The sequence below is a fragment of the Harpegnathos saltator genome, unplaced genomic scaffold (genome assembly GCF_003227715.2).
Source record: "Harpegnathos saltator strain DR-91 unplaced genomic scaffold, Hsal_v8.6 scaffold100, whole genome shotgun sequence".
NCBI classification, from domain to species: domain Eukaryota; kingdom Metazoa; phylum Arthropoda; class Insecta; order Hymenoptera; family Formicidae; genus Harpegnathos; species Harpegnathos saltator.
The window spans coordinates 273,741-297,561 of record NW_020229874.1 but is presented as its reverse complement, the minus strand read 5'-3'; the positions used below and the strand labels follow the sequence as shown (position 1 = coordinate 297,561).

Here is a 23,821-nt window from a genome sequence, read left to right as displayed (position 1 = left end):
CTACATCCACTTTCAAGTCTCGGTGGTAAAATCTGCATGCGGTGGAAGTCCGTGCTACATCCACTTTCAGGCGGTTTACGTCCGCGTTGCAACTACACTTGCCATCTCTATGCCAGACTATGTCCGGAGGTGTAAAAAGAGCAGGCTGGGGAGCAGGAAAAATAATAACGACAGTTTATTTAAATAATAATAATAACGACAGCTTATTTCGAGCTACAACTTCATATTCCAGCCACGATGTTTCTAAGAGGGTTATAACCTGAAGAAAAAATTAATTTTTTTTATATATAACTGTGTAAATAGTTTACGTAATAAAGTTTTAAGATAAAAGTAAAATAAAAGTTTATTAGATAATCATATAGAGGAATAATGTACGAAAAAGACAGATTAGTTTTTCATATAAATATACATATTTGTAATCTTTCATTTTAATTATCATTACCTCTTATTTTAATTATCATTTTCAGATACGCAATGAAGTAAATATTTCTCTCTCTCTCTCTCTTTCTCTCTCCCTTATTATTTTCTCGTGTCGTGTAATAATAATTCCGCTGCTTTATTAACGACATCTGGATGACATAAAGCATTGATGATAGATTCTAAAGATGTTCCAAGTGGTGGTACTGCTTTAGTATCTATTGATCTTTGAGGCAGCTCTGAAGTGAAATTACTTTTTGGAAATCTTTCTCGTTTCTCTCGAAGAAACTTTTCTAATTCATGATCTTTTAAATCATATAACGGCTTAATATGTTTAGAATACTGCATGACTAAATCTTCCACAGTCCATAGATTATATTTCACTCTTTTTGCAGAAACAAAATCTGATGTACTATCGATGTTGTTTTTACATTCTTGAAGAGCAACATCAATCTGTCGACATAACGATATAGATTAATCAAAGAATTCCTCTTTGAACTTAATCAATAGTATTTGTATGTCTTAAATTACCAGTTGTGTGTAGTAAGACATACAGTCATTTCTATCCTCAGATGTGATATATTTCTGGCCCCCGATCCTAGCTATTGTCAACTTAACAAGAGCTTCCTTAAGCCTTGCTTTATTGTCTTCTTTTAATGGTAACCATATGTTAATACTCATACTTTGATCCAAAGATTCAACATAATGCCACCAGCCCCAAGGCACAAATAAAACATCTCCAGGTTCAAGAATTATTATTTTTGGTTTGTAAGGCATATTCAATACTTTTGTTTCATCCTCCTTACTCAGACAAAAGAAATTAAATTTACTATATATGGTTGATTCCTCATAAGGAATTCTAGTTGGTTCCAAAAAATTGCTGGAGTCTGGTGGAAAAAGCAACCATTCTTTTCTATAAAAACATAATACAAAGTTTTAAAAAGGGCAATGGGATGGATGAGTGTGTGTGTGTGTGTATGTATCTGTAAAACAAATAACTGAAGAGAAATCAGTCAGTTTGTTCTGTTCTATCGGAACAAACCTGCCATGTATTTGAGCTATCAAGTTGTAACCATAGGAATCCTGATGACAATTGGTGTGAGCGCCTTTACTTCCAATCCATAGAGTAGAATCAAATCCATCTTTGTCAATTCCAAAGTTGCGCCAGCTTAATGAAGTCATAATTTCTGGTTTATTATCAAACCACTCATGCATATATTTGTAATCAAAATAATACCACATCTCATCCTTTGAATCTTTCATATTGTCAATAAACTCCCGCAGTGTCATATATTTTACAGGACAATGTCTCTCCCATTGAGGACTCTGAAAGAGATAAGATCCAATCAATCTCAAACAAATCCAATAAAGCAATTATTATAAAGAAAGAAGTGTATTTAAAAAATGACAATTTATGTATAATTTATAATAAATGTTTCTACCATAAGTCTAGCATTATAACCAACTCGAAAGGGTAATTTTAAATCTTTCAATTTTTCTGCAAATTCCATGAAATCCCATTCGAGCAGTTTCCATTCGTATGAACCGTCGGAGTTTCGCAGCATGTTTTGCAATAATAAAGGCTCTCGTAGATACGTGAGAGCGTCTTTCAGTATTTCTTTCAGCATCGGTTCACCGCTGTTCATATTGACTCAATAAGAACACTGATAATGCATTTAACTGCTCGTTTTATTTTCTCCAGTTTTTAATTTGCTAGATGTTCATTAAAGAAATATTCGTTGACATATGTACGTAAATAAATATTCGTCACTACGTATCAGTCATTTCCCATAAGGTTATGTTACCGTGCACAGCATGTTGTTCGTATCCAGATCATAATGGTTTATCAAGTATGATTTTTGTAAGATATTCTCTCTTATTACTATTGGCTACTAGCAAATATAGAAATCTATCGTAGAAGCCAATTATACCATTAATCGCGAGTGATAATATTTTTTTTCTGCCAACAGTGAACTGACTTTAGTGAACTAACCTCTCTACAAATTACTTCATCGTTTGCACGGTGGGCAAACCATTGAAAAAAAAAAAAAAAAGAAACAAAGATTTCATTGTTTAAGCAGTCTTGTCATTGAAATATTTCAAAAGGACAAAAAAAAACAAATATGCTGAATTATCCGAAATTATTCGTAAATCATGTAAGATCGTTGGCAATGCCTTCTCTACTGAGTAATGCAAATTCTTTATTACAACAAACTCGAGTAAGTTTCTTAAATCTCTATTAATCCTTATGTTTTTGTTATACATATAATTAAAACACATGCATAAAATTAAAAATTAAAAGAATGTTGACTGCAGATCTCTAAGTATCTTTACTGTTAACTTTAACAGATGTACTTTATGTGCGCAAATTTATTTGGCTTTTTAAGTAATTGAACAATATAATTTATATTGTATTATACATTTTTCCATTACTCATATATAAAATGCTTGCAGAATACTTTCATCCTCAAAAGGAGATATCCTATAAGACTTCACAAAAAAAATTGCAAGCCCCATTTATTAAAGTCAAGACACTTTATTTACGACCTTGTCGAGGATACAAATGTGAAAAAGAAAGAGCCAATTAATTTGATTTTAACACAATATGTAAAAGGACTTGGTAATGCGGGAACTCAGTTGACAATGCCTCCATACAAAGCATATTATAAACTTTTATTGCCACGATTCGCAGATTATGCTACTCCTGAAAACATTATGAAATACACAAAATTGGCAGAGGATCTAGGAGACCAGACGCCATTTAGCTCTGCCATTGTTGAGAGCACAATAAAATATTTATCAGATATGCGCTTAATGGTCGATATGTCAAAAGGCATACCATGGACATTAGAGAAATGGCATATAAAGGTGAACTTCCTTAAAGCCGGTATCCACGCACCCGAGAATACTATAACAATACCCGAGAAACCGATATCTGGTCCGAATCCGGACATAGAAGGAAAGGAGTTTTACGTGACCCTTACGATTAATAATCGTGAACAAGTGAAGGTGAGATGTCGTCTGAATCATCGGTCACCAAACATGCAAATGGAAGATATTGAACTTTTAAACACACCGGGTGAACCAATATTCCCTGAGGATAAACCAATTTTAGACTCCCTGCCACCCTTCCGGATAATAAAGAACACGAAAACATAGGATTTATTGTATGTTTATTGTATTATAACAGAAATAAATATTTAAAGAGGATATGTATGAACGTGGTGTTTCTTGAATTCTCTGATTCTTAGGATATATCTTGATTTGCACTTAATTATTACATACGATTAATTATCACAAACTGATTACATACATGGCAAGCACTTAATTTTTACACAATTTAATAATAGATCGATTGATCTACAAAGTAAATGTAATAAAAATGTTAAACACAATTGTCAGATATGATAAATGAAACATCGACAAATAATTTCATTGATAATTTTGAATATCAAAGATAACCACGCGTTTCGAGGAAGGTCACGTTGACGAGTGTCAAAATATCACAAAAAAATAACGAAAATCTCGTAATAAGACCGATGAGCAATTGCATCGCGTTTGTACGTTAAAGTAAATATCGCTCAAAACATACATACATTCGTACGCGCGGCTATATGTACCTCTCTAGGATCAATAATTTGACTGTGCTATACCTTCACTATGTACTAGATCAGCAGGAGAACATGTGTCAGTTGCTAGAAATTGATAACCTGGAAATTCTATTATAAAATTGTAAAGAGGGAAAAAGATAGAGAAACAGAACTGTATAACATCTCGATAACATGATACCCGAATATGACCGAGAGACTGTTTACGTGGGATGAAATCACAGAAGGATTAATTCTATTGAGGTAATAAAAGACTTTGCAAAATTCGTTGGGAAAATCTATCTTCACTCGAAACATCGTTCAGAAACATGTTCTTTCATTACTTCTGATACACTTCTGTAATTCTTTTTCTTTCTTTTTTTTTTTTTATGCGATGCAATTTAGTAACTCTCAAAGTGTTTGTGATAAAAAAAGACCAGCTCAACCGGCTCAATGACGGCGGTGACGCGTATTTTTACACATCGACGCAATTTTATTATCGGAGCGTTGATGCAAACACAAGCTATTGGCTTAGTGAATTAGATTATGAATGTGCTGAAAGATAACGTTAATGTAAAGTGAAAATTTGCGACACATTTAATCTACATGCGAAAATCAATCTGTACTTATCAGCGTGACGAAGTCTGAAGATGAGCATGCCAAAAGACGAAAGAAGCAAACTGCCGCTGCTGAAACGTCAACGGTCTACTGTCCGCACGCGTACTTGATCCTTAATTATCAAGAAACGTTAAACGACAACGAGAAGGTGAAGGAGCGGGCCCCGAGCCGCTCAAGCTTTTTCTTAATAATTAATACAAAAGGCAGATAAGATTTGAGAGAGAGAGAGAGAGAGAGAGAGAAAATTAAATGAATTGCACGCTCGTCCTTACAGATTAAATTTCGTAAATGTTATCAGAGGAAGGTGCCGCCGACCGAGGCGGATGTGATCATCCTGCAGGACATAAAGGATCTCGTGCTGTTTCTGCTCGTGTCGCCCATCAGCATCCAGTTCATCAATTTCTTGCATTTGCCGACCGTCGACCGATTCTTGCGGGTACTGATCGTCTACTTTCAACACTACGTGGACATATACGAGGATCTCGTGCGGGAGCGGGCGGCGACCATGAAGAAGGCGCCGAATCCGTTGGCGCGAGGACACAGGACTCGCTACACCGAGCAGATGCAAGCTCTTCGCTGTGTGCTGGGTAGGGAGTACATGGACCTGCTATTGGGTTGCCAGGATGGGCCGCAATATCATCATATGATGACCAGCAAGAAGCGAACGGTGTCGATCATGCAATCGCAGGGCGAGAAGGACTTGAGGATCTTCGAAGCGTTGACAAGCGTGGCTCATCGCATCGTCTGGATAGCGTTAGGTCGCAAACATTACATTTTGATCGGTGAGACCTCTTATCTCGTAAGCCATGCGAGAGAAACAGCGATCTGTCTGTTTGTCTATGTGTCTGAAGGAGTAGCAAAGTACACTCTTGGAGGAAAGAAGTGTCTTTTTTTTTTCACAGAGATAGAGCTGCACAGGCTACTTCGCACCGACGCGTACAATACAGCCGCGTACAGGCAAAGCGGCGGTGAAATCATCCGGGATATGCTGGAGAACGACACTCGGGTGTTGCAGGGTCCTAAAGCAATGCTGAAGAGGAAACTGTTGAGGAACTGCCCGTTGTTGCACGAAATAATACACTCGGACTGCGACTACCGTCTCCTATCGTTAGGTGCGCCTCTCTTATCGTCCGACATGTTATTCTCGACATGTATATTCGCGTTAGGATAGAGCAGAGACAGAGCTGTACGTGCGTTCAATCGTCGACGAAAGCAATCATATCGTATGTTTCTATTCGAAAGGGGTGGTGGACATCGCAGTGCAGGATCCGAAGATCATTTATCTGAGGAATGCTATCCTAGCCGAGGAAGAAACGTTATCCGAATTGGGCATCAAAGTAGGTATATTAGGTCACAATCGCTCGGATTACGATACAATGTTAATGCCGTACGAGGAGCAGATACCGGCGGAGGTTGATTCGCTCGACAAGAGAGCGGTGCGGACGCATGAAGTGGACAAAATTTTGGTAAGTGCTTCGCGTCTTCGCAGCGCACAGAAAGAGGAAACTCCTAACTGAATGTAGAAAGAGACGAATCTCTCGGTTTCTTGACACTTGTTCAGGAATACGAGCTGGCAAAGGAGTTCCCGACGAAAGAAGCTGAAATATTAAACAAGAGATACGACAAGATCCGCAAGGCAGCGCGAAGGAGATGGATTCTTCGAGAAATGAGACGGCACACACGCAAACCAACCGACACCTACTCTGTGGCAACGACGATAGACTGAACGATAGTTCGGATTGAAATACGAATTTTATATGCACACGTTCACAAATTTTTGCACGCAGATTCGCGCGAACATTGACTCGAAGAAGTGAGGATATACTTACGAGAATATCGCTGAAAGATCGCTCCAAAGATAACATGCCGAAAGTAAAAGTATAAAGTCTGCATATAATACTTCGTCAGGTGATAATAACTGATATATACTCTGTCGAGGACAGGTGACGAGGATGGATAAACTCTGTGTGCGTGTGGTGGAGGAATACTGTAACACAATGTAAAAAATATGCTTATTATAATTGGTAATGCCTAATCAAGAGTAATAATGCTGATATTTTACAAGGAGATACACGTATAGGTACATTTCAAGCAATGCGCTTATGTTTACAATTAAATTCGGCATTGTTCTGTCCATAAATAATTCATTATTGTTGTACCTACTTACTACCATTATACATAATAACAATGTTTACGACACTAATTTAATCCCCCAATATGGGTCGATCTGTAAATTATTCTGTTTCCGTGCTTTTTTTTTCATTTACATGTGATAATTTTTTTTTTCTTTTTACTTAAAGTCTCGTCTATGTAATCACTCACATTCAGCTAAACATTCATTACTTAAAGCGCGCTCCTTTACAAACCGTCTCTCTCGAATAAATGACACGTATCACGTCGCGACAAGAAAAAGCAAAAGAGAAAGAATAAGAAAAAGAAAAAAAAAAGAAATGTTTCCCTCTCTTTTGTGTGTGTGTGTGTGTGTGTGTGTGTGTGTGTGTGTGTGTGTGTGTGTGTGTGTGTGTGTGTGTGTGTGTGTGTGTGTACGTGTGTATGTGTTTGGCACAGTAATTTTGATAATAAAAACTAGATTCCAAGATCACATCATCATCAGCCCGTCCATGCATCCGTACGTATCGTATTATGTAAATTGTATTATTTCTCTGGTGAGGAGTTAATCATACACATAATGCACGACACTCGGAGTTTACCGTTTACGCTTTATTACGATATGTATTAAAATTATGATAATCATTTCGTCATCGTACGCCGTACACCGCTTATCTCGCGACAATTTTATACCACTACGTTTCTTCATATGAGGAGACACAGGGACATACTACTATGTATGCACCTGCGGATAGTTTTAAAGTCAAATGGCAGTAAGTAATTCAGCCATCTACACGACGACACCGATCTAGTTTTACTTTAAAAATCCTGTGCCTTTACACTATATAAAAAAACTTCCTTCTCGAATAATTATTGGAAATTACTCCTTTGTAGTGTACGCGATAATGATATATACCCCCGTCACTTTCAACCGATGTATGTGGCGTGTCATCTTTTTGCTAAAGTCGCAAAACATCACATTGCGCATTTAGTAACAACGTTGAAAAATAAAAATTCATTCGGCACTTTTTTTTCGTTAATTTTCATTTTCACTTAAATATTATAGCTATTTGTCGCTGAATATTTGCCTTTCTTTCTCTTCTCTCTCCCTCCCTCTCACTCACTCACTCACTCACTCACTCACTCACTCACTCACTCTCTCTCTCTCTCTCTCTCTCTCTCTCTCTCTCTCTACATGAATATAATACAGAATGGACAAAACTGACAATATCGATCATTATGCACGTATCATTAACAATATATGTGATTATTTTTAGCTGTTATTGCAGCAATCAGACGATAAAAATTAATTACTTCTACACATACATACACATACTTATGTATGCGTATATGTTATGTATGTATGTATTTATGTATTGTAGACATACCTATATGTCTTTCTTATAAATTCAGTCGTGTGTTTGTATAAATATATTCTATGCACAAGGTTTTTCTTCTTTCTGCAATGACAATCGAATTGTGGAAAAAATGTATTTTATCCGAATGATTTTTCCTCTTTTTCTTTTTTCTTTTTCTTTTTTCTTTTTTTTCTCTTTTTTTTTTTTTTTTAACAAATGATGCTGCGTATGATATATCCCTCATTAAATCGTTCGTTCCTTCACGAAACCCACCGTGAAAATAATCTTGCGAATAGACAATGGCCACGATAATTTCGCTTAATGACAAGAAAGGTATTACCAAATCATCTTTCGCGAGTGTTATGTTGTTCAAAGCCCTAGTTATTCGGTACTTTATAATCGGGGTAGCTAAATATTTATAAATCAGAATTTCTATTGTACAACTGCTACATATAGTAGAACTGAGACAACAGATAAAATCATTACAAATCAGTCATACAAAATATTCTTGTACCTATTATTTGAATAATCGGCAATTAGCTAAACATTATCTGTAGTTCAATAAATATGGGAGCTATATTAGTAACGTAATTTAGATAATTCTTTTGTGTGTGTGTGTGTGTGTGTGTGTGTGTGTGTGTGGTGTATATGTGTTCTTCGTTTTTAGTAAAAACAAGTCGTGTATAAAAATTGAAAGTACGTAACTTTTGCGTACTTTTACCTCGTATGTATTGGAACCTAGCCCGAACCATTTGTGTAATATTGTTCGTTTCCTCTACTCTTCTTGCCGTACATCTGCCGTATCCTTAAAAATCATCACATGTATTATTACGACTACAACAATTTTTCTAAGCGAATTTCTCGGGTGCAAGTCAGAATGTCCGCGAATAAGCTACAAATATGTTGCAAGTGTTATGACGATGACAGAAAATGTCCGTGGTTATTTGTCAAAAAGGATGGAATTTTCGGCTTTTTACGTCGCTACTCGTTTCACATAAATCTATCCGTGGTGCTGTACCCCCGATGCTGTTTACGCTAAATTCATAAGAGTTTTGCTACTGCTTCATTTTTTTTTTTCCTTTTACTTTCTGTATGTCGATCACTGTCATTATCTCGGATTTGCGAGGCTACATAATGACAGTCTACAACACAATCTTACATTTTAGCAGCACAGACACGAACAGTACTTGTCTCTACGTTATGAGGAACACACGCGAACTCGTTTCCAAATTATTACATTAAGAATGGTGGGGCTACGAGGCAATGTCCGACATAAGCTGAGCGAGCAAAGCCGGCTCTAAGAGTCCATGCGTTTGCCCCGTTATCCTCTCCAAATTTCGTACGTCTTTATCAACTTCTTCCAGGGCTCGCTCCAATTCCTCCTCTTCCTCTCTCGACGGTTCGTACTCCCCGTTCCTACCCTCTACAAGTTGAAAATAAGAAAACACCCTTTATCTCTGACACAACCCGTGTGAGTAGATGTAGATATATATATATATATATATATATACACACACACACACATATATATAGTCCTAGTCTCGTAATCTCGATATTTACAGGATAGCGCGTATGCGAGAATTACATAAGTATTGCTGCAATTACCAATAAATAAGTCGTTAAAAGCATCGGCGGGTAAGTTGTTGAGCACATTGCCGAAGTCATGCTCAGCGGAATCCAAAGAAGCGAACACTTCGTGATCTCCAAGCTCGACTTTGAGTCCGCCGCCCAGCCCGAGCGAGCCTAATCCCAACCCTAGATTTAAGTTAGACGTATTTGAACTTCCCTGTGGAACATTCAAATTATTTAATGTCTTGGTATGATTTTCACTACAGTTTATTTGGCTCATGTAATGACTCTCCTCGTGCATCAATGCGGAACCCTTAGTCTCTATTTTGTTGCTCGAGGGCGGTCGCTTGCGCTTCTTCGGTCTGGATTTAGGCTTAGGCCTCGGGATGGTGGGCGAGGCTGGCTTTTTACGTGCTTTCTTTGGTTTGGATTCTTGGGCTTTACGGTGATAATTGTCCCTTTTCCTGGCATGCTCCGGACAGAGAGGTAATTCGTGTGCAACGTCAAACACAGGAATACAACACTGTGTGTTGTCACTAAATTTGGCAGTGCAATGCTCGAATAGAAGCTGATCTCCGTTTAGCATGATGTGGCGGGAACAGTGCCGTGTACAAGGCAACGATGTTTGCTGACATCCTTCCGCTCCACATGGTCCACCGACTAATAGTGGTCCGTCGAGCACCTTGCTGGTACCCGGAGAATCGCTCAGAGCCCTCGCGGTAGAAGCGGGATCTTTGCAAGCAGCCTCCAACAAACATCTGACTCGGTGTCGCAGGAGAACCTCAGCGTCCGGTCCAACGGTGTCCAACTGAAGTAATCGTCGTTGCAGCTGCGAACGCACCTGGGACAGTCGGGCTGCGCGATTCAACGTCGTGGAGGATTCGCCGGGGAACCAGTGGCGCTGATAAATCATCATCTCATCCCCGCTCGATTCGCTGTCGGATATCTCGTCCCCAGCTCTAGGATAATACAACAGAGTGTGGTCCCGATTTTGCCTTCTGGATCGTAGTCTCTGCAAATTCTCAATATGTCGCTGCTTATGCTGAACCAAACTTGAAAATTTGTGATCTAGATTCTCGCCGATATCAGCCTCGACGCTCCCCTCTGTCACGGTGTTGACACCGACGGTCGTGCAGTAGCCCGGCTCCGCCGCAGACGCTATCCTCGTCTTCTGCTTCATGCATTTTCCCTTTGACTTACTGTTCTTACAACTTTGCATCACTTTAGAATTTGTAGATGGAATTTGTTGCACTGTGGCATTTCTTCCTGCCGCCGTAGAGAACGGTTCTGGTTCACTAAAAATGTACGGATCTACATCTTGATGAGCCTCGGTTTTCAGCAAAGCCTTCAAGCGCTCCGAAAACTTCAATTTATTGTCCATGTTTGAGTTTTCGGAAATAAGGACCTTCATTGATTGCTGCTTCTGTCCAGACCTGTTCCACCTGCATTCTCAAACCCTCCAAGTCAACCTTCTCTTCCTATCTAGATAAAACTTAGTTCACGCTATGTGCCAAGTATCCAAGTACAAGCTAGATCATCCGTTAAAAATATATAATACTGAGAGTATGAAAATTAAAAAAATATGTATTATTGTATCGTATCACAGACGTTTTTGCTATTATGTTCTCCGAGTAGAAAAAGATCAAAGTCCACTCGCGCGGCTAATACGCTCGACTCAAGCCAGACTGTACAAAGTTGAATAAATTAGAAGACAGTTGTGCGATATTAGTCACATTTCAGTATGTATGTAACGTGTCACTAATATAGTATCTTAACATGTCACCAGAGTACATCTTTCTAATATAATGTCCCTTTCTTTTCTAAACATATATGCATACGTACGATCAAACAAGTCATGGAATTTGTATCGAAGTTGAACAAAAGTCTCGTGAAACTCTACAAGTCCGTACAGAGCTTACAAAACCTTTGCGCTCTCCCTTTCGTTAGTTTAATTAACGCCTCATGTACGCTCACAAAGTACACGTAATACTTTAAATTACAAGTGCGTACGTATCGGCATATACATCATACATTTAAAGCTGTACGTTGCTGTTGCTGCGAGTACTTCGAACTGCTGGGATATATATTGTACGTACATACGACAACAATTAGAGTTTCCCTGTGTTTGAGCAGCAAGCGTGAACTTAGTTCATGGCTAGATCAGGATAAAAACAATCCTTGCCTCGCACAAAATAGTAGTCTACATCGAACATGCCCTACGCATGTTTGGGTAACTGCATAGCGCGCCGGTGCGTAGAAGCGGCGAAAACTGGCAGATTACTTTTCGATAATCTCCACGGGTCCAGAGCCATATCATTGAGCGAGATCTGTTGACACTGTTGACATAAGAGCGCACACACGTCGCCGATCGAAGGTGTGCGTGTTGTGGTTAGGTTCGCTCGTCACATCGACAACGGGACACCTTGCGTGGTTATCGCGACGTGGTTTCTCGGCGACGCAGCCAGTTGAATTCCTCGGACGAAGTCTCACGACATACTTGCCCTCGGCGGCGGCTCGTGAATCGCGATCCTGACGAGGCTGGCTCCGTGTATATCGGTCCTGTGCGCTCTCGCTCGGTCCGAGGTTGGAACAATGGGAATCGCTATTACAACGACAACGACGGCGACCTACGCCCGTCGACCAATCAGACTTGCCCCGATCTTTTTCCCGTGAGAGAACCACTCGTTACGTTACAACCGAGTCTCACCCACAAATTTCAACATTCGTCGATAATAACATTAGAAAGACATGTCAGACGTGCGGGGGAAGCAAAATGGCGACCAGAGCGCACACGGTCAGTTCCTGGACATGAAAAATCCCTGAATACGCCGATACGCTCGCGAATACGACGCTCGTAGCGTTCCGCACGCCATACGGAGAGTCGACTAATTTTAGATGATACCGTAATGCACCGTAAGGAGGAACGTGCTCCGCGCGGACAAAGGACAAACTTGCTCCTTCAGCCGCGACGGTGATGACAAAGACCGTTCCTCCTACTTTCGCGTATTAACGTGACATAACCTATACGCTGATGATTGTTCGTCCTACGTGCACACGACTCAAAATTCTCCTCTCGATGACTTCGTGCACGTATACCTCTCTCTCTCTCTCTCTCTCTCTGTGTGTCGGACACGGGCAGATGCGAGTGCCGGAAAGGGAGCATAGAGAAATTTATGCTAATCGGTGATTATGATTGGTCGGATTCACCGTTATTCCACGAATCGTGATGACGGCTATTGAAATTGATGGTTCTCCCTTAGAAAAAAAGAAGCAAGTTTTCTTCGTCATTGGAATGGATCGAACTGACCGACGTGACGCATATCGCCACTCACGCGTTTGTCTCACGCGTTCACATTTACGTGCATATTTAACGCCAAATATGGGCTTGATTGTTCCCAGTTCGAACAACTACCTACCTACCTACCTACCTACCTACCTACCTACCTACGCTAACTCGCGCGCGTGAGAAAGAAAATTCGCACGATCGCGCGCGCTTTTTCTCTACCCTTGGCCGCGTTCAGTAGAACAAAGTGATCAGAGAGCGCTCAGAGAGTGATTATTGTCTGTGATTGGAGCATTCTTTTAGATTCTTCACAGACCCAGAAGTATTTACCAATCAGGAGCGAGATTCGGTGGAAAATCTAGTAATGTTGTTCAACTCTGTTGAGTCTGCTTGAGAATGCAGCCCTTGTTAATAATCGCGTTCCGATATTCACTGCCAATACTGAAAATCCATAGTCTATGTCACGTATACTATAGATCAGTGTAGATTTCACTACCGCGATGACGACTATCGGAAAGCAGCCAATGAGATTTCAAAGTTTTCTCCGACCCACCTCGAGCGCGTGACACGCAACCCGTGGCCCGTCATGGCTCACCAATCAGAATGATCCACGAAAACTGTCTGTGTACATCCAGGGCAACGAGACATCACCGGGCACGGGCAGCATCCGGAGAACGTCGGAACTTTATATGGAGGCGGTGTAGAGCGCGTCTACGTAAAGGCTTGTGCGTCTTGCTAACGACAGAGGTGAATGACTGTAGACAATGTTGCAGGCAAGCTGCGAGCTCCACGGAAAGATGTTGAGTGTTTTAGGTGAGTGATGAGAGCGTGTGAGATTTTTTTTCTCTTCAAGTCGGCGGCGAGATTGCATCGGCGCCGGCCCCGGCCGCTCCGCACGATCCGCCTTCGTTCATTTAGTGACGTTGCGATCCGGCGCTCTCGAAATTGTCATCGGAATTCTGCGTGGGCGACGCTGCAACAAGTGTTATCTCTCTCTTCCGTTGAGTCTTAATTCTTTATCTTCTCTCCTTGCCAATTGGCTGTATATCGACATACATACGTTATTATTACGAATAATCTTGATTTTATGCTCATTTCTCTGCTTCTCGCAGGTTTTCTTCTGTTAGTCACTGGGGTGAATTGTATGTATGCGGCCAATTCGGCCGTCATTGATCTTAGGCCAAATAATTTTGATAACTTAGTACTCAATAGCGATCATATCTGGGTGGTTGAATTTTATGCGCCATGGTGTGGGCACTGCCAACAGCTGATGCCAGAGTATGACAAAGCTGCCACTGCGCTAAAGGTATGGTATTTCTTTTATTGTTAATCTTCATCTATATATGTGTGTGTGTGTGTGTGCGCGTGTGTATTCTCATTCTTCTGCTACATATGCCAATAGGGTGTAGCAAAAGTCGGTGCTGTAAATGCCGATGAGCACAAGTCCCTTGGAGCTAAGTATGGTGTACGTGGTTTTCCAACCATTAAGATCTTTGGACTTGACAGCAAACCAGAGGATTACAATGGTCAGAGAACTGCAGCTGGTATCGTTGATGCTGCATTGAATGCTGTCAGTCAGAAAGTCAGAAGAACTTTAGGTGGTAAAAAGACAGGAGGTGATTCCAAGGTAAGCTATGATCTCATGAATTAAATAATTTTCAAAATTAAAAAAGAAAAAAAGATACTTGAGTGTAGAAACTAGTAGCAGATCACAAATAAATGATAGAATGATTTATCAACTGGTGTATGATTAAGTAAGATTAACCGAGTTGTTTATTTGCAGAGCAAAAGTTCCAAGGATGTAATAGAGTTGACAGATGAGAACTTTGAAAAAATGGTTTTGAATTCAGAAGATATGTGGTTGGTTGAATTTTATGCTCCTTGGTGTGGCCACTGCAAAAATCTCGCACCTGAGTGGGCAACAGCAGCTACAGAACTAAAGGGTAAAGTGAAATTGGGTGCCCTGGATGCGACTGTAAACACATTGAAAGTAAGATGTAGACGAATACATATTTTAATGATGATGGTTTTGTATAATTTTAATAAACTTATCTTTATTATATTGGCATTGTGCAGGCCAGTCGGTACGATATTAAAGGTTATCCTACTATCAAGTACTTCTCTCCGGGTAAGAAAGATGCTGACTCGGTGCAGGATTACGACGGTGGTCGTACTAGCGGCGATATTGTCAACTGGGCTCTCGAAAAACTGTCGGAAAATATCCCAGCACCGGAAGTCATACAAATTACGTCTGAACAGAGCTTAAAGACTGCTTGTGAGGACAAACCAATCTGTGTAGTTTCTGTTTTACCAGATATCCTGGATTGCCAGTCTGACTGTAGAAATGCATATTTGAAGACACTGAGTAGCCTTGGTGATAAGTACAAGAAGAAAATGTGGGGGTATGCATTAATATACATCTTAATATACATATATATATATATATATATATAACATTGCTGAAACAATTATAAATGATTTAAAATTAAATTCTTGTAATGAGTAGCAAATTTCTTCTCTGATATTTTTTAGTTGTATGATTATGAGTAAGCGAATATTGTCATTTTTGAAAATTCTAAACCTGTGTTGCAAAATTATACTGGTTTTATCAAAGCTATGACAAATCCAGCATCTTACCAATTACTTTTGGTGTAATAATCTAAAGAAGTTGTTGCTGAAAGCTGCAACATATTCTACATCTCACTCAATCATGTCCAATTTTTGTATCGACAATCTTTATAAAATTGCTCCTTTCGCAGTTGGGTCTGGTCGGAAGCTAGCGCTCAACCACATATCGAGGAGGCATTAGAGATCGGAGGTTTCGGTTATCCAGCATTAGCGGCAGTTAACATCAAGAAAATGAAATATTCGTTGCTGAAAGGTAGTTTTTCATACGATGGAATAAACGAATTTCTGAGAGATTTGAGTTACGGCAGAGGCGGCACTGCGCCTTTGAAGGATGCATTGCCTCGCGTCCTCGAGACGGAGCCTTGGGATGGCAAAGACGGTGTTCCTCCGCAGGAAGAAGATGTCGATCTCAGTGATGTTAATTTAGATGAGAAAGACGAGCTGTAATTACCGAAAGCCAGTGTATAAATTCTTTTTCAAAGCATTCGCTATACAAGGTATACTTTTGTGGCAAAAACTGATATTAAGACCATTAAGTTTCATTAGCCTGAAATTATTTTGTATTATACTTTGAACATTAATATCTGTAAAATTCTATCAATTTATTGAGAATTTTGCGGTGAAACTTATGGTTAGATAGTAAAAAGTAATCATCTTATTTTCAATAATCTGTAGAAAAACTTAATATCGGTATGTCAGTATAGTCATTTGTCATTAGTCTGTGTGTCCGAGGTAGGAGTTCTCAGGTGCAGTTATCCAGTTTCATATAAAAAGTAAACACTTAAGCGATTCTTCCATCGAAGCCAACTTTATACAGTTTTGTTACGTTACGCCAGAGAAATTGATAATACATTTTCGATGTATATGTAATATATAATTTGTATATTGTCGTTTAAATCGTTATCCATATGTCTTAAAAGGATAAGTAGTTTGGAAAACGTGTTCCGATATCACAACGCATTTATTAGTCCATTTACTAGGAAAAAACGTTACTTAAGACAAAGTTAATGTGTAAAGTCAGTTTCATATTTGTAATAAATATATATCATACATTTATATGTATATGTTTCTACGAAAGTCTTTTCTTTATGAGTATTGCGACCTTAATATCTATTCTAATAATTGTAAGGAAATTCGGCAGTGTACACTTTATATACAATTGATTAGTTCTCCTTTTAATGGGACCAAATTCAGAAATAACAAGAATCAGTCTATTGTTGTAATATGTGTTAGCATTCTGTAACACTAAGCTTATTACCATCCAATTGATCAAATGTATCTTTTGTGTAGAGTCTTCCATATTGATTAGCATTCATTATATATTAATTACATAAATTAAAACTCATACACACACACACACACACACATGCAGACGCGCACGCATACATATTCACACATAAATGTTAAGTAGAGCTAACATATTTAACACATTGCATATGACGCTTTATTCTTATAGCTTGCATATTATATACATAATTGCATAAAACTTTTTTTTGCATAGCTACTTTTTTCTTATATTTTAACATTCATTTGTTTTGAAATTTATCATCAATGTACAATTGAAGAAATACAATACATATACATCAACAAAATATCTTGTGAACCATAAGCAATGTGTTAACATGTGCTAGCATGTAACACGTGCAAGTGTTTGAAATGCATACTTTTAGTGATATAATTATGATCTGCCTCATAATCGCAATGGTATAAAAAATGGCAATAAAAAAATACTTTATACACATTGCTGTAAATGCTTGTAAAGCTTATAAAAGTTTATCATTTATCTTATAATATTGTGTATAAAAAATATAAAAAGTGCTAATAATATCAATACTTGATATCAATGCTTTTTCCACTCAAATATCTTGAGATAGTCATTAAGATCATATAAAAATATTAATATCCTAAATGAATGTATCATTCATATAACTATAGAATAAAATATATGAAATTACCTTTTTTCCACTTCTCTGTCTCAACGAATTACTGATACATAGCCTGATATGATACTTGGGTTGTGGTACAATGGCATGTTAGGAGTGTCGCTAACAGTACACACAGAATTAACATCTGTCAGTTCCATAGTATCATAGGACTGTCCTTTCTTACACACGTACGGATATAATATAAAAACATAGTATGTTATTGTACTAAGTATAATTACACCTAAAATTATCCCGATTATTCCCCATGCTGAAACATTCATCTTCTGGATTGAAGGAAGATTCAATTTCTCAGACGCTGTTTCTGCCAATTTTGGATTTGCCTTGTAATATTTGGCTTGTGCACTATCGTAATAATCACTTTGAAGATTCAACTGATAATCTTGCTGCAAGACTGGTGAGCGCGCTCCACTTTTAGCTAATGTGAAGGATCCTGTAATTATTTATATTGGAAAGTATTATACTGTTTGTAGTAAAACTATACTTCAATTATTAGAGATAATACGATATAATGAAACAATTATAGATAATACGACGACGATAAAAGTAGAAACACAGAGTAAAAATAAACTATATTTTATCTAGTAGAAGATAGTTATATAGGAAGCTTGACCCTTACCAATAACCGTAATAATGATAAAACAATATAATGTTTTCATATTGCAGAAATTCAATTCCAACTTTTTAAACGTACAAGAAAAGTGTTTCTTGTTATTATAACTATTAACATGAGCAAAAGCACCATTCAGCGTGGATCATAAACAAAAGGGTTGCGTTCTTCCACCCTGTAGACGTAATGGAAAGTTCACATTCTGCGTTCAATGTCCGATTTACAACGTTCAACATCCAATAGGAAAACTTGTCTTGTAGTAGATACGGAATATCGCTAGGTAAAATATCAAGGAAGTAAATTCTTCTATTGGTTATTGGAGCGAACATATGGATTCTTCATAAAGAATTTCACATCTGTTTCATTCATTCATTCAATATATGGCTCTGAGCAGAGTTATTACACTCCTTCTCCTACGCCAATCACAACGATTTTTATTCACATCTGTTTGTCAGATAAAATATTATAGATTTTGACCAACATTCTGAATTTTCTTTCACCGATAAAAATCGCTTATAGCCAATTACAAGACTTGTAAGCCATATTCAGCTTCATTTTTATCGATAAGAAAGTTCAGGGAAGCAATCAGGGAATCTTTTCTTCTAGCGTGAGTTTGTGAAAAATTAACCTTTCCAATTGCTTTAAAATTAGGAAATTTTCACTTTCTCACGAATTTACGCGTTAGAGAAAAAGATTTATAATCGTCTTCCAGAGGACCCACACCGACGAAGACCATGACTTCCAGTTTAAAAAGATCTTCGGAAAAGAAGTTTAGATTTCATTGTCATTAAGGCGCATTCACTGATTATACCATTATCGGCAGCTACTTTTGGTCTGTTCTTTTCAGCTGCACTACTGAACTGGTGCAATAAGTTAAAGTGAGAAAAAATATAGTTGTCTCATTCTAACTTATTGCACCAGTTCCGCAGTGCAGCTGAAAAGAACAGACCATTTATGTAGCTCAGAAATATAACGACCTGTCATTGGCTGTTTTCAAACGCAGTGTGGGGTACGGTGTATCTCATGCAAATGACAGTGCATGTCGCAATGATTTTCTCAGAGGGCGCGACGGAATTCGGCGGAAGAAGCGTCCCAGTGTAATCGGCCCGGTCACCGCTCACAGGGGTTTCTCTCTGCACATAATTTTATTTACAGTGCAGTCGGGTTATAATAGGATGCAATGAAGCGATCCGGTTATTGCATCAGATTGTACCATTACTGTCTTATTACATTGCGCGTAACTCCGAATTAAATCGATCTACCATCGACTGCTTTCACCCGCACTTGGTACACTTTGTGCAGATAAATAGTCTCACTACGGAAAGAAATGAATCACCGCGATTGGCCGACTCAGCTTCCCGAGTATCCTGCTTGTGGCGCTGTTCGCAGTTGCTTTCCCATATAGCTATGGCGCAGGTCACGGGTTAGCTCGTGTGCGAGAAACCGTCGCCCGTGATTTCTTGTAATTTTGACTCGCCGTAGCTGAGTCTCGTGCCTTAAATCGTTACCGGGAGTGCCGAAAGTAAGTTTCGCGCGTGTGTTATGCCGTAATGACGTTCATTCCGCCGCGCAAAGTGAAGGGAGATGAATCGTCGAAATGCCTAGGAAAGTTCAGCGCGCCAGCTGCGTAAGGTTCAGCTCGGTTTTCGCGTCGCGGAGCTTCGTTTTCGACTCTCGTCAGCCGAGTCTCGGCCGCGAATTATCGTTAAACATCGAGATATGGCACAGCTTTCGTTAAATTCGTTGAAAATGTGCATTGTTCGTCGGGAGGGTCGAGTAAAGTTCCGGGAATTTTTTCCGTCATGGCTGCGACTTCTTGGAATATTTCAAACGAAACGGACGGTTTCGAACAGACTATTTTGATTGGCTAGTACGCTAGTGACACGTATTCACCGACATACGCACACATTGCAAATCGCGAGCGTTGTGTTGAGACGCTCAGTGCGTGAATTCCAAAAGCCGACCGTGCGTATTTTCTGCGATTTTGAATTACCAAAGGCGAATATCGGCGTGTATTGTTCCGTCGGGAGTACCGAAAGCAAATTTCGTGCATTTGTTATAGCGAAGTATCGTCAAGTTGAAAATAAGTAATTAACGAAACCGGATCGTCGGGAGTGCTGAATGAAATTACGCGCGTTTGTTGCTTAAGATTTGTATTGTGATCAAGTGCTGTGAAAAAAAATGGCCTGTTATTGTGCAAAGTGAAATTTAGTGTTTGTCTTGTGAAAAATATCAAGTGTCGGAGGATATATTTTATAAGGAGGGACATCAGGAACCATCGAAGGGTAAGTTTATTTTATGTATTTACATCACGCTATATAACAATTCCGGGTAATTATACAGAATACCCCCCTCATCTCCAATATCGACGAAAAAATGTTCACTTTTTACCCGCAATATCTTAGGGATATACAAATGTCCGCTGTTTTAGATCCTACAGATATCCTACGAATATCCCTTTTAGTAACTTTCAATTCTTTTCGTACAAACTTTCAGTTTTTTAAAATTGGCATTGAAAGAGATATCTGTAGGATCTAAAACAACACACATTTGTATATCCCTAGGATATTGGTGTCCTTGAGATAAAGTGTGCTGTGTGCGACATTACCTGTATAATTACCTACATTAAAACCTTATCACCCATATTTCGATAATTAATATTTCGTGACAGGTCATTTTCGAGCTTGTCACTTTTTTATCTTTCGTGGCATGGAACTCTGAAACGCGTAATCACAGCTCGATGCGATTCACGAGGATCTTTCTTATTTTGGGTCTAGATTAATACCTTATTATTATCGATATTTTAATATTTAATATTTCATGACAGGTCATTCCCATGCCTGTCACTATTCCATCTTTCGTGGCTTATAATTCCGAAACGCGTGATCACAGCTCGATGCGGTTTGCACGGATCAATCTTATTTTGAACCTAAATTAATGTCCTATAGCAAATAATTTTGCCGCTTATATCCGGTGACACGTTATTTTCGCTTCGATCGACCTTGAACTTTACGCTTTAATTTCTCGATAACGAATAGGCGCACCTTGTTGTAATTCGTGAGGATCTTTCTTATTTTGGGTCTAGATTAAAACTTTATTATCCATATTTCGACAATTAATATTTCGTGACAGGTCATTTCGCACACTGTCATTTTTCCACTTTTCGTGGCTTATAACTCTGAAACATGTAATCACAGCTCGATGCGATTCACGAGGATCTTTCTTATTTTGAGTCTAGGTTCGAACCTTATCATCCATATTTCAATAATTAATATTTCGTGACAGGTCATTTTCGAGCCTGTCACTTTTCCATCTTTCTTGGCTTATAACTCCGAAACGCGTGATCACAGCTCGATGCGGTTTGCACGGATCAATCTTATTTCGAACCTAGATTAATCTCTTATAGCAAATAATTTTGCAGCTTATATCCGGTGACACGTTATTTTCGCATCAATCGGCTTTGACCTATCGGCTTTAATTTCTCGATAATAGGTGCACCTTGTTGTAATTTGTGAGGATCTTTCTTATTTTGGGTCTAGATTAAAACCTTATTATCGATATTTCGATAATTAATATTTCGTGACAGGTCATTTCGAACCCTGTCATTTTTCCATTTTTCGTGGCTTATAACTCCGAAACGCGTAATCACAGCTCGATGCGATTCACGAGGATCTTTCTTATTTCGGGTCTAGATTAACACCTTATCGATATTTAATATTTCATAACAGGTTATTTCCGAGCCTGTCACTTTTTCATCTTTCGTGGCTTATAACTCCGAAACACGTGATCACAGCTCGATGCGGTTTGCATGGATCAATCTTATTTCAAACCTGGATTAATGTCTTATAGCAAATAATTTTGCAGTTTATATCCGGTGACACGTTATTGTTGCATCGCTCGGCCTTGAACTTTCTGCTTTAATTTCTCGATAACGAATAGGTGCACTTTGTTGTAATTTGTGTGGATCTTTCGTATTTTAGGTCTAGATTAAAACCTTATCTATATTTCGATAATTATTATTTCGTGACAGGTCATTTCGGACCCTGTCACTTTTCCATCTTTCGTGGCTTAGAACTCCGAAACGCGTAATCACAACTCGATGCGGCTTGTACGGATCAATCTTATTTTGAACTTAAATTAATGTCCTATAGCAAATAATTTTGCAGCTTATACCCGGTGACACGATATTTTCGCATCGATCGGCCTTAACCTATCGGCTTTAATTTCTCGGTAACAAATAGGCGCACCTTGTTGTAACTTGTGAGGATCTTTCTTATTTTGGGTTTAGATTAAAACCTTATTATCCATATTTCGATAATTAATATTTCGTGACGGGTCATTTCGGACACTGTCACTTTCCCATCTTTCGTGGCTTATAATTCCGAAACGCGTGATTGCAGCTGGACGTAATTTACTCATATGAGTCTTATTTCGAATTTAGATTATGTCTTATAACAAATAATTTTGCAGCTTATACCCGGTGACACGTTATTTTCGCATCGATTGGTCTTGACTTATAGGCTTTAATTTCTCGGTAACGAATAGGTGCACTTTGTTGTAATTTAGGCTGATCTTTCTTCTTCTGAATGTAGATTAGAACCTTGTTATCCATATTTCGATAATTATTATTTCGTGACAGATCATTTCCGGGCATGTCATTTTTTCATCTTTCGTGGCTTCCAACTCCATAACGCGTGATTGCAGCTCGATGCGGTTTGCTCGGATCAATCTTATCTTTCGAACCTAGATTTACGTCTTATAGCAAATAATTTTGCAGCTTTTGCTTATACGTGGTGACTCGTGATTTTCGCATCGTCCGATCTTTACCTATCAGCTTCAATTTCTCGATAGCGCGTAGACGCACGTCATTGCAATTTATGAGGATCTTGGTTATTTTGTGTAGCAGTTGTGTAGTAGTCTAGTTTAAAACCTTATCACTCATATTTCTTTAATTAATTTAGACGACTTGTCATTTCTGGTCCTGTCACTTTTTAAATTTTCGTGACTTTTAACTTCAAAACTTGCGAGTACAACTCGACGCAGTTTACTCGGATCATCCTTATTTTGAATTTAGATTAATGTCTTATCACAAATAATTAAGTTATAGTAGATGACCCTACATTTTCGCATTGATTTTGAAAATATAAATGAAGAAAATCGAATAAAAAAATGGAAAAATTGTATATAAATATTATAAAAATGGCCACCCCTACCAGCTACCCTACTCATTTTGTGTCATTGCTAGAAGTTTTCTGCGCGGTCTCGAAATATTTCTTCCCGAATTGCGGGCAGTGCGTTGCGTGAGAGGTGAGATTGGGAAAGGGCAAAATGGGAGAGATTTTGACTTAGCGATAAGATATGCCTCTGACTCGCCTCGTGCCTCCTCCTGCCGCGCGTACGCTTATCGGTGGTGCGACAAAAACGGAGAGCAGCGATTGATCGTCTGTGCTTGTCTAACTTCTTTTTTTTTGGTCACGCAGGGGAAATTTTCATGGATGCCCCCACCCCTTGGAGAGGGCGGAGGTTATGTCGCGGACTTCTACCGACTAAAACCCCTGCGGGGTGCCTACCGCTCGGACCGTGGTGGGAGGAGTCAGGGGAACTACGCTTGCATTCCCTCCCTGACACCCCGGCCCCAGGGCTCTCATGGAGCCCCACGCCTAAGTACCGCGCCCCTCCCAGATTGGGAGTCAAGGGCG

General features: G+C 38.9%; 6 protein-coding genes across 13 annotated transcripts; 3 read left to right on the top strand and 3 right to left on the bottom strand.

Moving 5' to 3' along the window:
- Positions 1–86: 86 nt before the first annotated feature.
- Positions 87–6,502, bottom strand: HSPBAP1 (HSPB1 associated protein 1). Of its 3 annotated transcripts, none has more exons than XM_025298085.1 (6): positions 1,860–2,120; positions 1,655–1,743; positions 1,460–1,585; positions 949–1,330; positions 443–870; positions 88–259 (listed from the first exon to the last, which is right to left on the bottom strand). In XM_025298085.1, exons 1-5 carry the CDS (start codon positions 2,061–2,063, stop codon positions 520–522), a joined length of 1,152 nt encoding a protein of 383 aa, XP_025153870.1. In that variant the 5' UTR covers positions 2,064–2,120; the 3' UTR covers positions 88–259; positions 443–519. The 3 variants fall into 3 exon arrangements, with proteins under 3 accessions (XP_025153871.1, XP_025153870.1, XP_011139059.1); XM_011140757.3 differs by adding an exon at positions 2,223–2,407 and having other exon boundaries at positions 89–259; positions 1,460–1,743; positions 1,860–2,130; XM_025298086.1 differs by lacking the exon at positions 1,860–2,120 and adding an exon at positions 6,452–6,502 and having other exon boundaries at positions 87–259; positions 1,460–1,743.
- On the top strand, positions 2,447–3,627 carry mRpL9 (mitochondrial ribosomal protein L9). The gene is made up of 2 exons (XM_025298090.1): positions 2,447–2,636; positions 2,872–3,627. The coding sequence occupies exons 1-2, from the start codon at positions 2,541–2,543 to the stop codon at positions 3,574–3,576; spliced, it is 801 nt and encodes a 266-aa protein (XP_025153875.1). The 5' UTR covers positions 2,447–2,540; the 3' UTR covers positions 3,577–3,627.
- Positions 4,082–6,700, top strand: LOC105182942 (uncharacterized). 2 transcript variants are annotated; one of them, XM_025298077.1, is made up of 6 exons: positions 4,082–4,268; positions 4,638–4,770; positions 4,897–5,404; positions 5,525–5,734; positions 5,865–6,088; positions 6,184–6,700. In XM_025298077.1, exons 1-6 carry the CDS (start codon positions 4,213–4,215, stop codon positions 6,346–6,348), a joined length of 1,296 nt encoding a protein of 431 aa, XP_025153862.1. In that variant the 5' UTR covers positions 4,082–4,212; the 3' UTR covers positions 6,349–6,700. The 2 variants fall into 2 exon arrangements, with proteins under 2 accessions (XP_025153862.1, XP_011139055.1); XM_011140753.3 differs by having other exon boundaries at positions 4,921–5,404; positions 6,184–6,699.
- Positions 6,543–12,886, bottom strand: l(3)L1231 (zf-C3Hc3H domain-containing lethal (3) L1231). Of its 3 annotated transcripts, none has more exons than XM_019841329.2 (3): positions 9,695–12,886; positions 9,327–9,512; positions 6,543–6,609 (listed from the first exon to the last, which is right to left on the bottom strand). In XM_019841329.2, the coding sequence occupies exons 1-2, from the start codon at positions 11,067–11,069 to the stop codon at positions 9,343–9,345; spliced, it is 1,545 nt and encodes a 514-aa protein (XP_019696888.1). In that variant the 5' UTR covers positions 11,070–12,886; the 3' UTR covers positions 6,543–6,609; positions 9,327–9,342. The 3 variants fall into 3 exon arrangements, with proteins under 3 accessions (XP_019696888.1, XP_011139052.1, XP_025153855.1); XM_011140750.3 differs by lacking the exon at positions 6,543–6,609 and having other exon boundaries at positions 8,274–9,512; positions 9,695–11,100; positions 11,841–12,885; XM_025298070.1 differs by lacking the exon at positions 6,543–6,609 and having other exon boundaries at positions 8,274–9,512; positions 9,695–12,885.
- Positions 12,887–13,537: 651 nt separating this feature from the next.
- CaBP1 (Protein disulfide-isomerase A6 homolog CaBP1) lies at positions 13,538–16,319 on the top strand. Of its 2 annotated transcripts, none has more exons than XM_011140758.3 (6): positions 13,538–13,754; positions 14,054–14,247; positions 14,344–14,568; positions 14,725–14,931; positions 15,018–15,343; positions 15,701–16,319. In XM_011140758.3, the coding sequence occupies exons 1-6, from the start codon at positions 13,706–13,708 to the stop codon at positions 16,014–16,016; spliced, it is 1,317 nt and encodes a 438-aa protein (XP_011139060.1). In that variant the 5' UTR covers positions 13,538–13,705; the 3' UTR covers positions 16,017–16,319. The 2 variants fall into 2 exon arrangements, with proteins under 2 accessions (XP_011139060.1, XP_011139061.1); XM_011140759.3 differs by lacking the exon at positions 13,538–13,754 and adding an exon at positions 13,761–13,941.
- A 192-nt stretch (positions 16,320–16,511) lies between these two features.
- LOC105182946 (uncharacterized) lies at positions 16,512–18,370 on the bottom strand. Of its 2 annotated transcripts, XM_011140761.3 has the most exons (3): positions 18,132–18,369; positions 17,734–17,945; positions 17,544–17,614 (listed from the first exon to the last, which is right to left on the bottom strand). In XM_011140761.3, the coding sequence occupies exons 1-3, from the start codon at positions 18,169–18,171 to the stop codon at positions 17,603–17,605; spliced, it is 264 nt and encodes an 87-aa protein (XP_011139063.1). In that variant the 5' UTR covers positions 18,172–18,369; the 3' UTR covers positions 17,544–17,602. The 2 variants fall into 2 exon arrangements, with proteins under 2 accessions (XP_011139062.1, XP_011139063.1); XM_011140760.3 differs by having other exon boundaries at positions 16,512–17,945; positions 18,132–18,370.
- Between the last annotated feature and the right edge of the window lie 5,451 nt (positions 18,371–23,821).

What these genes read in the sequence shown, in the direction of transcription:
- CaBP1 (XM_011140758.3), top strand. Translation starts at nt 13,706, where the DNA reads ATGTTGCAGGCAAGCTGCGAGCTCCACGGAAAGATGTTGAGTGTTTTA. An exon ending in AAGCTGCCACTGCGCTAAAG is followed by an intron (nt 14,248 to 14,343) that starts GTATGGTATTTC and finishes ATATGCCAATAG; the next exon opens with GGTGTAGCAAAAGTCGGTGC. An exon ending in AGACAGGAGGTGATTCCAAG is followed by an intron (nt 14,569 to 14,724) that starts GTAAGCTATGAT and finishes GTTTATTTGCAG; the next exon opens with AGCAAAAGTTCCAAGGATGT.
- HSPBAP1 (XM_011140757.3), bottom strand. Translation starts at nt 2,063, where the DNA reads ATGAACAGCGGTGAACCGATGCTGAAAGAAATACTGAAAGACGCTCTC. An exon ending in GTTATAATGCTAGACTTATG is followed by an intron (nt 1,744 to 1,859) that starts GTAGAAACATTT and finishes TATCTCTTTCAG; the next exon opens with AGTCCTCAATGGGAGAGACA. An exon ending in TGTCTTACTACACACAACTG is followed by an intron (nt 871 to 948) that starts GTAATTTAAGAC and finishes TTATGTCGACAG; the next exon opens with ATTGATGTTGCTCTTCAAGA.
- LOC105182942 (XM_025298077.1), top strand. Translation starts at nt 4,213, where the DNA reads ATGACCGAGAGACTGTTTACGTGGGATGAAATCACAGAAGGATTAATT. An exon ending in GAAGGATTAATTCTATTGAG is followed by an intron (nt 4,269 to 4,637) that starts GTAATAAAAGAC and finishes TGTACTTATCAG; the next exon opens with CGTGACGAAGTCTGAAGATG. An exon ending in ATGAAGTGGACAAAATTTTG is followed by an intron (nt 6,089 to 6,183) that starts GTAAGTGCTTCG and finishes ACACTTGTTCAG; the next exon opens with GAATACGAGCTGGCAAAGGA.
- mRpL9 (XM_025298090.1), top strand. Translation starts at nt 2,541, where the DNA reads ATGCTGAATTATCCGAAATTATTCGTAAATCATGTAAGATCGTTGGCA. An exon ending in CTTTATTACAACAAACTCGA is followed by an intron (nt 2,637 to 2,871) that starts GTAAGTTTCTTA and finishes AAATGCTTGCAG; the next exon opens with AATACTTTCATCCTCAAAAG.
- LOC105182946 (XM_011140760.3), bottom strand. Translation starts at nt 18,171, where the DNA reads ATGAAAACATTATATTGTTTTATCATTATTACGGTTATTG. An exon ending in TATCATTATTACGGTTATTG is followed by an intron (nt 17,946 to 18,131) that starts GTAAGGGTCAAG and finishes AAATAATTACAG; the next exon opens with GATCCTTCACATTAGCTAAA.